At 35.1% G+C, this 16003-nt stretch overlaps 1 protein-coding gene across 3 annotated transcripts; it reads left to right on the top strand.

Moving 5' to 3' along the window:
• The first annotated feature begins 71 nt into the window (after positions 1–71).
• On the top strand, positions 72–15348 carry NDUFAF7 (NADH:ubiquinone oxidoreductase complex assembly factor 7). Of its 3 annotated transcripts, none has more exons than XM_039327028.1 (11): positions 72–269; positions 1884–2047; positions 3152–3232; positions 4231–4341; positions 5353–5560; positions 6244–6302; positions 7775–7888; positions 8503–8646; positions 13654–13827; positions 13929–13940; positions 14265–15348. In XM_039327028.1, exons 1-11 carry the CDS (start codon positions 110–112, stop codon positions 14466–14468), a joined length of 1431 nt encoding a protein of 476 aa, XP_039182962.1. In that variant the 5' UTR covers positions 72–109; the 3' UTR covers positions 14469–15348. The 3 variants fall into 3 exon arrangements, with proteins under 3 accessions (XP_039182962.1, XP_039182963.1, XP_039182964.1); XM_039327030.1 differs by having other exon boundaries at positions 242–376; XM_039327029.1 differs by lacking the exon at positions 13929–13940.
• Positions 15349–16003: the final 655 nt, after the last annotated feature.

Genomic DNA, 16003 nt, shown 5'->3' with positions numbered 1-16003 from the left:
ACTGTGACCTTCGACTGTAGGTCGAATTGGTTATTTAAGAAAGAGCCCTTTTTATTGAGCTGCCAGGACTTGCGCGCGGACGAAAATACTGACAACGAGAAGGAGAGGCATGCGGCTCGTGCTTTCAGGATATGCTATATTGCAAACCGCGCGCTTCGGCGTGCGGTGCGAACGCTCCATTGGTTTCCCTAGGAGCAAAAACAACGCAAGAGGCTGGGCTGGCCACTTGGCCCGCCAGAATGCGCAAGTCTCTGTCCCTTCATCCCGAAGTAAGTCTTGTAGATCTCGATGCTGTTTGATGCCAAATAAATGTGCCGGAGTTTCCGTGAACTTGACGGCTTGCTCTGCACCTCCTACAACATGTGCAGTACCTGAGGTACAGTACCTCCACTTCCAGCTGCTCCTCTTTAAGATAATAAGATAACCTTTATTATCACTTTTTATTACTATCACTTTCTGGGTACACCCTGGCACACATTAAAAATGAAATTCTGATGCATACTCTCAAAAGAAGTACACACACACACACATAAAATCTCAGTACACATACATACACATCTATATCTTAATCACAGACCATTTTAAATACATTGTGGAAAAAAGAGGCTGCTATGTATATGTATTTAATATGGGCGGATAATATCTCTAGTCATTATGATTAAAATCTGCCTTTCCCTTGCCACTCATTACTACTTAGGGCTGGTTTTATCCTAGAACAGCAGTTATAAGAAGCTGTTATGATAATGTGCAAAGGGTGTAAGGTAAATTCTGCAGTTACGTACTTTTACCCCTCTCCAGATGCCTATGCTCCCAGATATCTCCAGGACCTTCTCTTTTATGTATAATTTATTGCTCTGTTGCGCTTAACGGTGAGAAGAGATACTTAGGATCTGCTTTTTAGGATGTACTTGGTGAGAAGCCTATCACAGTGTTTTTCAACTGTAAAACTCTGTAAAAACTTTTCCTTTCTAATAATATCTCCTTGCAATTTCAGGAAGGTCTTGAAAACATCACTGTTCCACAAACTTTTAATATTTACAGTAATTGTATTTATTATCAGCATGTGGTGGGGTGCCTATGGCTGGTTATTTAGCTTTATTCAATTTTATTAAATGTGGTTGCGCAGTGGTTAGAATGCAGTACTGCAGGCTACTTCTGCTGACTGCTGGTTTCCAGCAGTTTGGCAGTTGATTTTCACCTGCTCAAGGTTGACTCAGCCTTCCATCATTCGGTCGGTAAAATGAGGACCCAGATTGCTGGGGGCAATATGTTGACTCTGTAAACCACTTAGAGAGGGCCATAAAGCACTGTGAAGCGGTATATAAGTCTAAGTGCTATTGCTATTCCTATATCCTGACTTTCCCCTGAAAGCTCAGTACTGTACAGTTATATCTTCATAATAACCTTGAGGTGGACTAGCCTAAAGAATTAGTAGCCAGTTGAGGAATTTAGTCAGCCCTGTAATGGAAGCCATCTACAAAACGTTTGTTCAGGTGCTCAGAATCTGCAATTTTGAAATCAGTAAAGAGAACAAAGAGGTTGTGAACCCATTTAGATTAGATGTTTTGGATGCCAAAATATTTTGATACAAAGCTACTTCTTGTAACATTCTAAGATTTTATCACATTAAACAATAGCAGAAATGGCACATATTCATTAAAATAAGCCAGAAGCTAATAAAATGCACAATAAAAAGGAGTATTTTAAAAGGGCTGATCAGTTGCCTGAATGTTGCACAAAATTAAGTAAATGTTAGCTTAGTCCCTGTGAAGTTTCAGCTTCTCCAAATGCCATTTGAATAACATATAAAATGAATAGTTTGAAAAGTATTTTACATATTAAAACTGATTACTTGGGAATATGTCATGTTTCTTTTTATGCAGGTTTTTCCACTGTATTGAGATGCCAGCACTTTAGTTCAGAAAATAAAGCAAAAGACAATAGCCTCATGACTCCAATGCTGAAACATCTCATTATGAAAATAAAATCAACTGGTCCTATTACAGTGGCTGAATATATGCGGGAAGTTTTGACAAATCCAGTGAAGGTATGATCAATGACACTATTAAAATGTAGAAGTCAGCTTTGTGGAATTAAAGCTCTAATTGTTTATATGAACCAAACCTTTAAGAATCTAATACTTTATTCTTTAACCATTTGAAGCTTATCATTTAATACATATTTTTATTTGTGCACTGGATAAAGCATAAAGTTTGGTAAGAAAGACTGCCATTTTCATTAGTGGTGTGTTCAAGGAAGAGACAAATACCCAAATTTTCTTCCTCTTGGATTAACTGTTGCTATTTTCAGTGTTGTCTTTATTACACAGGGAAAGATTTTCTGTTCAGGTTGCAAAGTACAATCCTGATAAATTGCTTCCAGTTCTATGCATCGCTGCATTACTTTAACATGTACTCAGCTGCACACCATTATTCTATTTCCAAGTAGCAGTAAAGTTGTTTCCTTTACATCGGGTGTCAAACTCACAACGTGATGTATCACAATGCATCACGACTTTTTTTCCATTGCCGGCAATGCCGTGGGCGCGATTTCGGCATGACGGATCCAGCCCGCGGGCTGGCAGTTTGACACCCCTTCTTTACATCATACTTGCTTATTAGTTTATCTGTAACTAAGGCCAGGCTGCTTTCTCTCATGCTAAGTTCGAGAAAAACAGAAATGAAATTGCATGAACTCATAATTAATAAAATTGGGGGGGGGGTTCTTACCATGATGATGATGAGAGAGAAAGCATATTCAATGGAATTTATATATTAAACAATAATAATTTATTTTCAGTCATACACACAAACACATAGTATCCTCCCAAAGGATCCCTGCTTGTCCCTTCTCTTCTACTCAAATAAATATCCCTCTGTCATTTTAAACTATAAATAAGATGTTACACAAGGGATTTTCTCATCTGAAATCTTATTTTTACATTGCAAGCAAATCTGTTACATCATTTCAACTTCCTATTTTTATTTGATAAATAATATTGCAAAGTGTGGAACCATTCATGTTTTCTTTATCCTTCTTAGAGAACTGTTATAAATTTTCTGAATTAAAGCTGACTAGCAGAGGAATATAATCAAAGATTAAAATTTTGAATGTTGCAAATAATAAATAATATTTTTTTCTCTTTCCACAGGGATACTATATGCATCAGGATATGTTTGGAGGAAAAGGAGATTTTGTTACTTCACCTGAAATAAGTCAGATTTTTGGAGAGGTAGCTTTAAAAAGTATAGTTATTTTTTCATGTACATCAGGCATGTCAAACTGCCGGCCCGCAGGCCAGATGCGTCACGCTGAAACCGCGCCCACCCCATTGCCGCCAATGGGGGAAAAGTTCCAATACGTCACATGATGTCACTTGTTTGACATGCCTGATAAACATGATTATGTAGGTTACAAGCATTTAAGATAAAGCAGTAAAGAATCAAAAGTAATTTCAAAAGCTTTGTCAAACTTAACAAACAAACTGCATTTTCTTGATGCTATATCTCTTAATGTTTACACCTAGCCCTTTTTATTTTGACATTTATAAGAACTCTGGCTAGTGACTGCTGATTATAGATTATAAATTATAAAATTAGTAATGTCTGAATATACTAGAATGTTTTTTATCATTTGTTTCTGGACTCAAATGATTTAACAGTTCTTGAGACATTGTGTTTTGTAACTGATATTTTGTGATTAATTTAGAATTTGTTATCTTTTTAATACTATGGAAATAATCTACTCTTTGAATTTCTACTTAAATGTTTTGACATGAATTGGTAATGTAATTTTTTTATATTCCTGTCATATTGCTGCTCTGTTTTGGACCACTCTGAGCTCATCTTTAGTTCCACTAAATTCTGTTTTGGTCATACACCACAATGTCAGTTTTAGGGTTTAGCTGCATTAAAGAGATATTTGTAGAACTTAGAAGAGAGACACAACAAGTATAATTTCTTCACCAGTTGTATATTATTTCTAGTATTAGAACTGGTGATCTGGTCTATTTCCTTGGGTGGTTCCAAGGTCCACCCAATGCAGTCATAAACTTTTAACTCCCATTAATTTCAATATTATTTAAATAATTTCATAATGTGCAAAATATGTGGGGGGTTTCACTTTCCCTGTGATTTTTGAAAAATATTGTATATATTATATATACATACATGTATCACTCAATTTATAAATATGTCTAGTTTTGCAGTTAAAACTTTTTTTTTTCTTCAGTTAATAGGTATTTGGTTTGTTAGCGAATGGATGGCTACAGGAAAATCTCCAAAATTTCAGCTGGTGGAACTGGGCCCAGGTAGAGGTAGTCTTATAGACGATATTTTAAGGGTAAATAAAAACAATCTTTTTACATATTGTACTGGGTAGTGAAGAACAAATTTGTTCAATTTATTTTCTGTGACATAATTTTTCAAATTTAACTTCATTCTACATCAGTTTGCAATTGTTTAAGTTTGCACAAAAATATAAACATACTTTCATTCACCCACAAATTTGTATGCACGATGAAGACTGTTTTCTTAATGTGCACGTTTTGTAAGCTCTTACCTTATATACCTTCAATAAATCATTTACACTAATGTACATATTTTGTCTGATTGCTGGATCACAAAACAGCATTTCAAAATTCAGAAAAGCAGAAAGTAAAAGTGTCTTCCAATGTTGTCTATTTGTTCATCTGTCAAATGTCTATTTAAGTGTCAGTCTTGTATCTAGCTACATGTTAATTACTTGTTTTTATTTATTTATTTTTAATATAACAATAGCATTTTAGGCTTATATACTGTCCCATAGCACTTTACAGCACTCTCTGAGCAGTTTACAATGTAAAAACATTACTTGCATATTGCCCCCAACAATCTGGGTCTTCATTTTACTGACCTCAGAAGGAAGGAAGGAAGGCTGAGTGAACCTCCAGCCCTGCCAGGGTCGAACTGCAGGCTGTGGACAGAGTTTGTCTGCAGTACTGCATTTTAACCACTGCGCCACCAGAATCAATTTGTAGAAATGCCAAACTATTATATGCTACCTGAGAGATTTACCTCAATGATATAGAACTGGTATCAAGTGGGACACTGAGACAAATGTGGTATTTAGCATATTGCGCTACATTTGCAAGAATAGGCAATCTTGAAAAAAGAAAGAAGAGGAAAAGGACAAAAAGTTAATTAAAGCCTGACTTTAAAGATAATGAGGGCAGCAAATAAATTTGACAAAGATTAGATTTATCCAATGAAATAAATATGTTGGATAATTCTTATTTCCAAATCCAGTTTTGGGTGGATGACTGGGCAGACAGATAGTAGATGTAAGCTCTAACAGTATTCTCTGTGCTTATAGGTTTTTACTCAGCTGAGCTCCATACTTAATAACTGTGAAATTTCTATTCATTTGGTGGAAGTCAGTCCAAAATTAAGTGAAATGCAGGCATCAGTGCTAACAAAAGAAAAAGTAGAATTGCCAAAGAGCTCTAATGCTTACATGCACGGGATTAGTAAGACTGGAATACCAATTTTCTGGTATAGAAACTTGAATGAAGTGCCAGAAGGTAAGAACTACTTCATTTATTGCTTTTCAGTCAGAAGTTGAGACTAAAAATTATTTACTAATCAATAATTTGTTAGAATTAAGCTAAATTTTGCAATGAAGGGAGATAATCTAGAATTAAGGTACATGTAGCTATAGTTTGGCTTTAATGAGTAAGAAAACATTTCGTTCAAAATATCCAATTAAATTCTTGAAAGAGTCCGTTGTTTATCTCTGTAAACATAATTTTGCAGTAGACCTTCATTTTGTATTTAAGAATTATTTCAGGAAATGTTAAGCCTGTAACAGCCTCTTGCATTTGTGTACATTTGTATTCTATCAAGTTCATTTTATTGATAAATATAATTTATTTATATTTATTAACCCAGAAGCCTTGATCCATTAAGCTTTCAAATAGGTATCAACTCTTAGTAACCATTTAGATAGAAAGATTCTCTCCAGTAATCAACAGTCATTTTTTTCCTCATTTATCCATGCAGTTTTCTTGGTAAAGTAAAATAAAAGCAGTTATTCCTGCAACATATGTTGAAATATAATTTGAGTTCACTAAAATCATGAATTTTGACCCATGATCTAGCTCAAATGGGTCAGTCATAAAAATAGTTCCTAATAAAGATTTTGGCTGTATATTGTAAAACTGGAGGCATTTTTATTTTTAACTGATCCCTTTTTCCCACTACCTAGGCAACAGTTTTTATTTGGCACATGAATTTCTTGATGCTCTGCCTATTCATAAATTTCAGGTATGATCACACACTACTATAAGATTTTGATTAAAACTTGTTCAGTGTTTTTATATTTGCTGAGGGGTGGTAGAAATACTGACTGCATTAATATAGTCATGGGATATTTTTTACCTTAAGATAGCCATTACAATAAATTCTATGAGGAATGTATTAATGTGACATTATTTGCAAATAAGAAAAAAGTCACATCATCATTGAGAGTTTTTCAATTATATATTCTTTAATATATAAGAAACTGGAGTTTTTATATAATATTAAATATATAAACGTAGTCTTATAAGTATACCTACTGTATTACATAAGTTACAAAACCATAAAAGAATAATGTAACTATCATTATGAATTTGAGGAGCCCTGTGCACAATCACAAATGCAAGATAAGGAAAGATAAAATTCCTTTCTACAGATAGTCCTTGATGCACAACAGTAATTGTGTTCACAATTTCGATCATAAAGGGTGACCACACCCAATTTTATGACCTTTTTTGTAGTGATTGTTAAGCAAATGCTGCAGTTGTTAAACAAACCCATTATGCAAAGGTCATCTAGTCATGGGTGATCATGCCCTATTAAATGTATTATTACTAACAAATGCTTCAAGACTTAAAATTTAGTTCTGAAATTGCAGAATTGTGTGTGCAGACTACCATCATAATTAATGTAGTTTCTGTGCTTCAGCAATTCTTTTCAACAAAATTCCAAAAGAAACATCTACATCAGTGATGGCGAACCTTTTAGAGACAAGTGCCCAAACTGCAACCCAAAACCCACTTATGCATCGTCAAGTGCCGGGTGGGTGTGGCCAGTTGGGTGGGCGTGGCCCATTAGGTGGGCATGGCTGCAGTGGTAACGGAAGACTGGGTGGGACTAAAAAGTTCAATCAATCAATTCCAACTTTGCAAGAACTTTTTTTTCCCGTGAGAAGTTGAAATTGATTGAAACTTTTTTTTTTTTTTTTTGCACATGGCGGCAGAGGCCTAAAGTGAAAAAGTTTTATAAAACCCAGCTGAAGCCCTAGGACTGAGGCGATGAAGCGGGTGCCCACAGAGAGGGCTCTTAGTGCCGCCTCTGGCACCCGTGCCATAGGTTCGCCACCACTGACCTACACTGAGATAGATTTTGCCCTTTTTTCATGGTCTACAATCCACTTTAGAGATGCTGCTTTTATGTGCATATAGGTACACTTTAAAACAAAAATACTTCTAACTGAATAATTAAACTTAAATTTGTATATGAAGTTTTATTGTTAATCTAAATACTGAGCTGGAGATACACTTCATCGTACAAGTTGCTAAACAAAAATCTTTCAATGTTAGTCTTTAAAAAGTTTTACTTAACACCAGAATTAAAAATTATTAGGAGGTTTTTAAATCCAAGATTCATGTTTTAAACAAGCCTCATCAGAAGTGATAATCAGTATACTTATTCAATGAATCCACAGTATTCTATTTTGCCTTTTCAATTAACAGAAAACAGAAAAAGGGTGGCATGAGTTGTTGATTGATATTGATCCAGAAGCTTCTGATAAGCTGCGATTTGTCCTTGCACCATCTGCCACTCCTGCCTCAAAATCTTTCATACACGTAAATTTCTGATTATTTTTATTTATTAGTTTGTATAATCTGGTGGGTTTTTCTTTTGAAATTGTACTGCAATTCTATAATGATTCAAGACCATTCTTTAAAATGTATTCAGCTGAAGCAGTCATAACTGTTATAAAATCTTTTCTGCTTCTATTTTATTCATTTCTCTTGTCATAATACGGAAAAGCTACATCAGATAGAAGTAGACATGCAATATTCCTTTATTTGTTTTTAGAAAGGCAGTAATGGTCTATTTGCTTTACAGCAAAGCATTATGCTTATCACCTTGATTTAATCAAAATGTTTAATACAATTAAATTAAAACTGATGTCATATATTCTAGTTTAGTCAACATATGCATCAGAGGTAACCTTTTTTTTGTGACTTTCAGGAATCTTTTACTAAGACAGTATTTATGTAATTTATTGCTGTATTTCTTCTAAAGAGGTCTGGAAACTGAAATTCTGTTGAAACACTCCTGTTCCCTTAAAAACATGGTGCTAAGCAAGGAGAGTAATAATTCCAAAATCACTATCCTTTACACAAGATGTATATTGCAACATAATATTATGGACTGTTTCAACATCTATAGTTCAACTTAAATTTTATATTAGGATCAAGAATCCAGAGATCATGTGGAAGTATGTCCTGATGCTGGTGTCATCATCCAGAAGCTCGCTTCTAATGTTGAAAACAATGGAGGAGCAGCACTGATTATAGATTATGGTCATGATGGAACCAAAACTGATACTTTCCGAGTAAGTTGATTCATATAACTTCACTGTAGTTTGAATATGTGGATTTCAGTTGGGTGGTAGAAAGAGGGAGATGGACAAACAGCAGAACTTTTTTTTTAAAAAAAAAAGTTTTTATTGATCTTTTTCATACAGTTCAAAATTACTTGTTCAACAAACATGTCTGAGTTTATCATTCACTAATGCAATTTGAATTCCTAATCCCTTATTTTCTCCAGCCATTGATAAAATAAGTCCCAAGTTTAAAAGTGTTCTGTTTCTTCTTTTTCTTTCAACCTCAAAGTAAGTCTGTCCATTTCCACACAGTCTAGTATTTTTTTAATTATTTCTTCTTCTGGTGGTATTTCTTCATTTTTCCAATATTGTGCGAATATGATCCTTGTTGCTATTATCACATGTAAAATCAAATATATACTTTGTTTATCAAGCTTTTCTGGCATTATACTTAATTAAAAAAGTTCAGGTTTAAAATCTACATGTTTTCCCAACATCTTTTCTAGCCAAGTATGTATTTTTGTCCAATATCTCTTTGCTTTAACACATGTCCACCATATGTGGTAATAAGTACCTGACTTGTGTTTACATTTTCAACATCTATCTGACATATTTTTAAACATTTTTGCTAATCTTGCTGGTGGCAAGTGCCATCTATAAAACATTTTATGTACATTTTCTTTGTAAGAAGTTGACATTGTCAATTTATAATTTCTTTCCCACAGGTTTTGCACAATTCTTCCTTCTTCATCTGAAAAAATAATTTTAGAATCTATTGTCTCTTTAACATATACAGTTACTCCTCTCATTTTTTTTTGTTGTTGTTGTTGTGCTGAAGCATAATAGAGTTTCCTAATCTGGGGGTATTCCAAAAGTTCATAGTATTGTTGTCGTTTTTTTGTGTGTCTCTTGCAGACAAATTATATCAATATTTAATTTCTGTAATTTTTTAAAGATTCTTTTTCTTTTTGATCAGTCCATTTATGTTCACTGAAAAAAATCTGTTTTCCTTCTCCATTTTATTTACTTATACTGTATTTACGTCTTGTTGATCTCGTAGTCCTCTGCTCTCTTGCCATTCCCTCACCCTCTTGATCTGGCTTCTTTTTCTCTTCTTCTGTTTGTATAGTTGTTTCTTCTGTTGTTTGTTCTGTCTGTTTCTGGCCTTTTTTATTCTCTTGTTGATGTACTTTTTCACCCAGAATGCTCTTTTTCATCAAAATCTTCTGCCTTCCAAACTGAATCCAGTCAATATCTTGTATTGTTAGAGTTATATTGTTCCAGTTGAGTAAGATCCCTTCTGGCATTAACCATCTAAAGTTTACATCATTTGCAATTAACTATGTAGTCAAAAAGTGATATTGTTTTTGAGTGTCCCTTATTCTCTTAGGAATCTGCTTTAACACCACAATTTCTTTGTTTTTATATTGTAATGGATCATCCCCATTATTGTTTTCTTTATAAATCTTACATGAACTTCTCTAGGCAATTTGTGTTTCCTTGCATAGCTTGAATTCATTCGAAATATTTCATCCATTTCCATCTGTATCTCCGCTCTATCTGTTTTTAGAGCTTCTCCCAATAGATTGATAACCACTTCTGCTATATCTTCCTCCTTGTCTTCAGGTATATTTTGGAATCTTAAATCGTGTACAGCTTTCTCCATTTCCAAGGCTGCAACTGCTCCTTCTAAGCTTTGATTTGCTTGTTCTAGTTTTCATTTTCCCCCATTAATGCCTCTATTTCTTGATCAGTTTCTTCTGATTTGTCTTCCATTTTCTGAATTCTTTGTTCATTTTTAGCAATCATTTGTAGATGGGCGTCAAATTGTATCTTTATGTCAAGCATTTGCTCATTTAGCTTATCAAACTTGTTCTTTGTCTCTTCATGATTTTTCTGTATTGATTCTTGGATTAGCTGCATCTCTTTTTGAAAGCTGTTTGTTTTTTTTCATTGTAACATTGTTTCAATAGATACCTGACTTGCTGGACTAGATGTTCCAGAAAAGGGTACAGAAGAGGGGTTTTTTTTGTAATATTAGTAAGATTTGGTGCACTAATTTTTCAGTTGAGCAGGTTTTGTAAATCCACAAAGAGAAAAGGAAAGAGGAAAAAAAAGCCAACTGCATTAGGCTATTATCCAACCGTGAAACAAGCCAACTGCTGAAGGCTAACCCAAATGTTCCAGTTAGTTTAAAAATGTAAAAAGCCCCCTGTTTCCAAGTAGTTTCTATTATGGTTATATCCAAGGTCAGAAGATACAATTGTAGAAAGACTTTTCTAGCATAGAGTCACATAAACTAACAGGCGTTAATTCAAGGTCAGCAGTTTCTCCAGTTCTTTTAATGTTATTGCAGTATCTCCTTTCACCACTAGATGTCCTTATTTACTGTATTGTCTATAATTATCTAGGTTTAAGAAAGTTCTTTTTAAGTTACTTTCTCACAAAAATTAGATAAGGAAAATTTTTTCACATCGTAAAAGTTAACCAAATTTTCTTTAAATCAGTCCCAATTCCTTTTTTGTATATTCTTTTGTATTCTTTAATTTTGTTCCCCAATTTCCAAGTCTTCCTGGGGTCTTTCCTTTAGAATTTTTTTCCAATCGGGATTTTTATTTCCAAGTCCACAGGGAAGAAAAATAGAAAAAAAACAATTCACCCAGATCTCAGCATGTTGTTGACAATCAGCTGTTCGGCGACAGGCCATGGCATGCCACAGTTCTTCGCTTTTTTCCTGGTTGTCTATGACTTGGGTTGCCTGGGCATTTACAAGCAGCCTTTCTTCCGTCCATTTTAAGAGGTTCCTCTGTTCGTTTGGGCCAACTGCTATCAGCTCCAAGCTCCCAAAGCTTCCTTTCTTCTTCATCACCTCTCCAGGGCAACTTTCCGACTCCTTGGGGTCTCCAGACAGAGAAAAATCAAGCTAGGAAACTGGAGCTCTGATTTCTTTCGCCCATCTCGTCATGACACCAAACCGGAAGCCCAAACAGCAGAACTTTCTATTTCTACCTACAAATATTTAGATTTATTGCACTCTTATTATAAGTCATTTATATTGAATGAAAAGTTACATCCTTTTAAAATAAAAATCATAGATTTGGAAAGGGCCATTTATGCCATCACCTGTAAATTTATGCTTAGTACAAAACACTGGTGAAACCAGAGAGATACATATCCAACTTCTTAAATTCATCCACACTTCTCTCTTAATTGGTTTCATGTGAAACTGCTCTTATCACTAGTTTTTGCTATTCTGGGATAACAAAGACTGTGTGTTGTCTTTTTTTCCTATGCACTACCTCTTCTAGTACTCAAAGAATGCCTTGTCATCATCGTATTTTTTTCATGTGACAAATATACTTAAATCCCTCAGTTTCTCCTTATGGGTTTCAGCGTTCATCCCCTACTATTGTCATTGCCTTTTGTTGTATCTGTTTTAATTTCTTTGAATCTTTCATAAAGCAATGCACCCAAAACTGAGATGAAGTCTGAACAATGCAAAATACAATGGAATTAATATTTCCCATAATTTAGAAACTATTCTTCAGTTTGCTTTTTTGGCAGCTCTGGCACATTGCTGATTCTATTCAGCTTTTTAAAGATGATTTTTCACACATATTGTTCCCAGTCCAGATATTCCCCTTTGTATGCCTCTGCATTTTTTCCTGTTTCTTAAGTGCATACTTTTCCATTTGCTATTAAGTTTCATTCCATTATTTTAGCCCATTTTGCTAACCTATTAAGTTATTTTTGAATGTTAATTCTATCTTCTGGAGTCCTGGCTGTCATACCCAGTAATGTGTCATCTGCAAATTTGATAAGCATTATTTCCCCTCTTCCTATACAGGGAGAGTATATCTCCAGGACTGAATCTCTAATTTAGTATCTGATGTCAGGGTTCCAACTATGAAAGGTTACTAGCCCAGCCTGTGACAGCTAACTAAGAGGAAAGCAAGAATGGAAAAAATGTAAACATTTGTCTCCAATAGACAGGCCTGAATCTATGGAAAAAATTAATCTAAAACCTCAGTTTATAAAAGCAGGATATGAAGTATGATCTGATACAAATTCTGTAGCTCTCTCCCCTCATCTTCGGGACTGTCAACTGTTTTATGGCTGATGTTCCAATATGCCAGTGAAGTTTATATCTGCATTTCATCCATGTCTCGGAAGAGCTACCCACTCGTTTGAACTGCTTGACACTTTACTCTTTATGAAGAACTATCAATTAGCTTCTTAGACTATGATTGTTGAGCCAGCCTTTGATTAATTTTATACACTCACCATCAAGGCAGACAATTAAGGTACTGTTTAAAAATGTGAAGGATAGTTTGTCAGATAATGAAATTAAGATACTGTACACGGCAACAACAAGGAGTTACTAGTCAGAAAACGAAGTAAGATTAGTCTGCTTTGTTACTGCCAAATCCATAGTGGCTTCTGAGCATTGTTTCCGAGCACTTACCCAGCAATCACTTGCAATTTAGGACTGTCTGGTCTGTCTTTCCATTGATACTCTCCTTCCCCCCCCTCTCCCCCCTCCCCCCCCCCCGGATGAGGGATGTTTACCTCTTTGGTTGTCTGCTACTTCATGTTGTCCAGGGTTTCTCAAATATAATTAATAAAGATTTCATGAAATCATTGGCAAGTTTAATATCCTTGAATGCAGTCCATTGGCCCTAAAATATTTGAAATAATTCACATTGACTAGTCCCTTTGTTTCATCAGACTCAAGTTAAATTCCAGATCTTCACAATTGCCTAGGTACCTACTTCCTTTTTAAAGAAGACAGAATCAAAATAGGAGTTAATTAATTTTCTATATTATATTTCATCCTTTAAAAAGTCTGGAAAATAATTCATTCTTCTAAAAAATATACAATGCAAGAATTCTAATTCCCTGACAAATAGGGAAGCAATAATCAGGACTCCCACCTTCAAAACTAAAATTGATCACGCATAATCTAACAGAGCACACAGGTGAATTTGTCTATTTTATGTTTTCTGTTATTTTCAGGGATTCCGTGGTCATAAACTTCATGATGTATTACTGTCACCAGGATCTGCAGATCTCACTGCTGATATAGATTTCAGCTACTTGCGAAGAATGGTACAGAAAAGAGTAGCTACTTTGGGACCTTTAAAGCAAAAGGAATTCTTGAAAAATATGGGCATTGATGTTAGATTGCAGGTGAGGGCTAATTTTGTAATTAATTTATTCCTTAATAATCTGCTTTTGCCAAGAGCTCAAACCAACTTACATAGAGAAACCTTTTCATTTTATCCCAACAGCAACCTTGGGAGGTAAGTTGAGCTAATGGTACACACACACACACATACACACACACACACACACACACCATTAACCCAACATGCATTTATATTTACAGTTGCATATAGTTAAGATATAAAAGTTACTGTCAGGCATTAAAACTCAGGACACATGGGGAGGCAGAGGGGGAGGGGGAATCTGTTATTAATCCATCAACCACCTCCATTGCGCTGTGCCCCCATAGGGGCCCCAAGCTAACTGGGAGCCACGTTTTTAGGCCCTTACAAAAAGATAGGAGTTTCCTGGGTTGAAGGTGGATTGAAGTTATTTTTGGAAAATATCTTTTTTTAATGTAGGTTCTACTGCAGAATGCTGATGATGCAGTCACTCGAAGTCATCTGCTTCAAGGTTATCAAATGCTGATGGATAACATGGGGGAACGCTTTTATTTTTTTGCCCTTTTACCTCATTGCAGACTTAAGGCTTCACATCAGTTAATGAAGCCAGATCACTCACTTTCAACACCTGTTGCTGGCTTTGGAGAACTTTTATGGAAGTGAATTTCAAATCAGAATATGCATTCTGGTAAAAATCTAGATTTTCCATAAGGATCTATCCTTAGATCTGTCAGGAAGACAGTTGAGTTATTTAACCGTGGAAGATTTCAATCATACTCCTGTAACATAGCCAATATAAGGAATCATTGATATGGTAAAATTAAAAACATGGAAGATTTCAATCATACTCCTGTAACATAGCCGATATAGGGAATCATTGATATGGTAAAATTAAAAACACAACAATGCTGCTGAAAGGGAAGAGAAGTTTTAGATGGAAAAAATGCACAATACTGCACTGTGGAAGAGTTTCATAATTATTAAGTTTGCTCTTTAATCCCCCCGAGAATTTCCAAATTAGAAGGAAAAATAATTTCACTGCCAATTCTTTGGGTGATGCAAATAACGGTAGAAGTAGTCCTCAACCTATGACCATTCATTCACTGACCATTCAAAGTTTTGATGGCTCTGAACAAATGGTGGTTAGGATCAGTCCTCTGAGTGCTAACTGCCCCAGCATCCTGCAATGTAGGCAGCTGGCAACCAATTCACACAATTGGTTGCAGCACTCCATGATCGTCATTGGCTGTCATCCTTGCTGACTTCCTCAGAAAGTCAATGGGGAAGCCAGCAGGGAAGTGACAAGTCTTCCCCACCTGCGTGCTCTTCCCGGCTCCTCTCACCTTAAACCATGCCAACCACACAGACACCCCTCCGTGCCCTCCCCAACCGCAGATGAAGGATTGCCTCTTTATGGTTCCTAGTGAGCAAGTGGCCTTCAGAAAACAGAGCTAGTACAAACTGAGTAACAGTGCCGGCTCCTTTTCATTTGTAAATGTAGCTCTGTGTACTATTTTGTTGTAATAAATGGTTAATGTGTTAATATGGTGTGTAATTCATTTCAGAAAAAGGAAGGACAGAAATATAAGCAGTGGCTCATTCTTGCTTTTTAACATAAGCAGCCTGTCCTAATTTCTGAGGAATCCTTCCTAAATTCCACAACTATTATATCATGCTTATAATAATAAAAGATCCAACATGACTTGGCTAAACCGAGGCTATTCAAAAGGCTGCAACTCAAGTTTGCTACGAACTAGTGCCAAGAATATCATTAAAAACACTGGTTATTGTGTCACATTTTACTTCAACAGTGCATCTTGGTGAGCTTAAGGAAAGATCTAGAACTGGACCAAATTTCACATAAGATTCAAATTAGCTTGACAATAGTGTAATACTAATCATTCTAATATATTTCTATAGATCTCTTACAGCAAAAGTCTTTTTATGAATAGAAAAGAGCACAGTAGGGAAATAAAATTTATTTTCAAGCTTAGAGGATATTTACAAACAATGAGATATATAAAAATATAAAAAGTACTTGACAGTGTCTTTTGAGACTATATGTTTTACTAAAGTATTTTCTAGAATCAATACAGCACTATTTTTTGATGAATGCAACTTACCTCAAAAAGAAATATTAATGCTAATGCAGTTCTGGGTACAAATTCATCCGGAACAAATGCCAATTTAAAGCTTTG

This window comes from Crotalus tigris, unplaced genomic scaffold (genome assembly GCF_016545835.1).
Source record: "Crotalus tigris isolate CLP2741 ecotype Arizona unplaced genomic scaffold, ASM1654583v1 scf7180000024349.2157984, whole genome shotgun sequence".
NCBI lineage: Eukaryota > Metazoa > Chordata > Lepidosauria > Squamata > Viperidae > Crotalus > Crotalus tigris.
The sequence above is the reverse complement of the archived record's forward strand: the minus strand, read 5'-3'. Positions and strand labels throughout refer to the sequence as shown.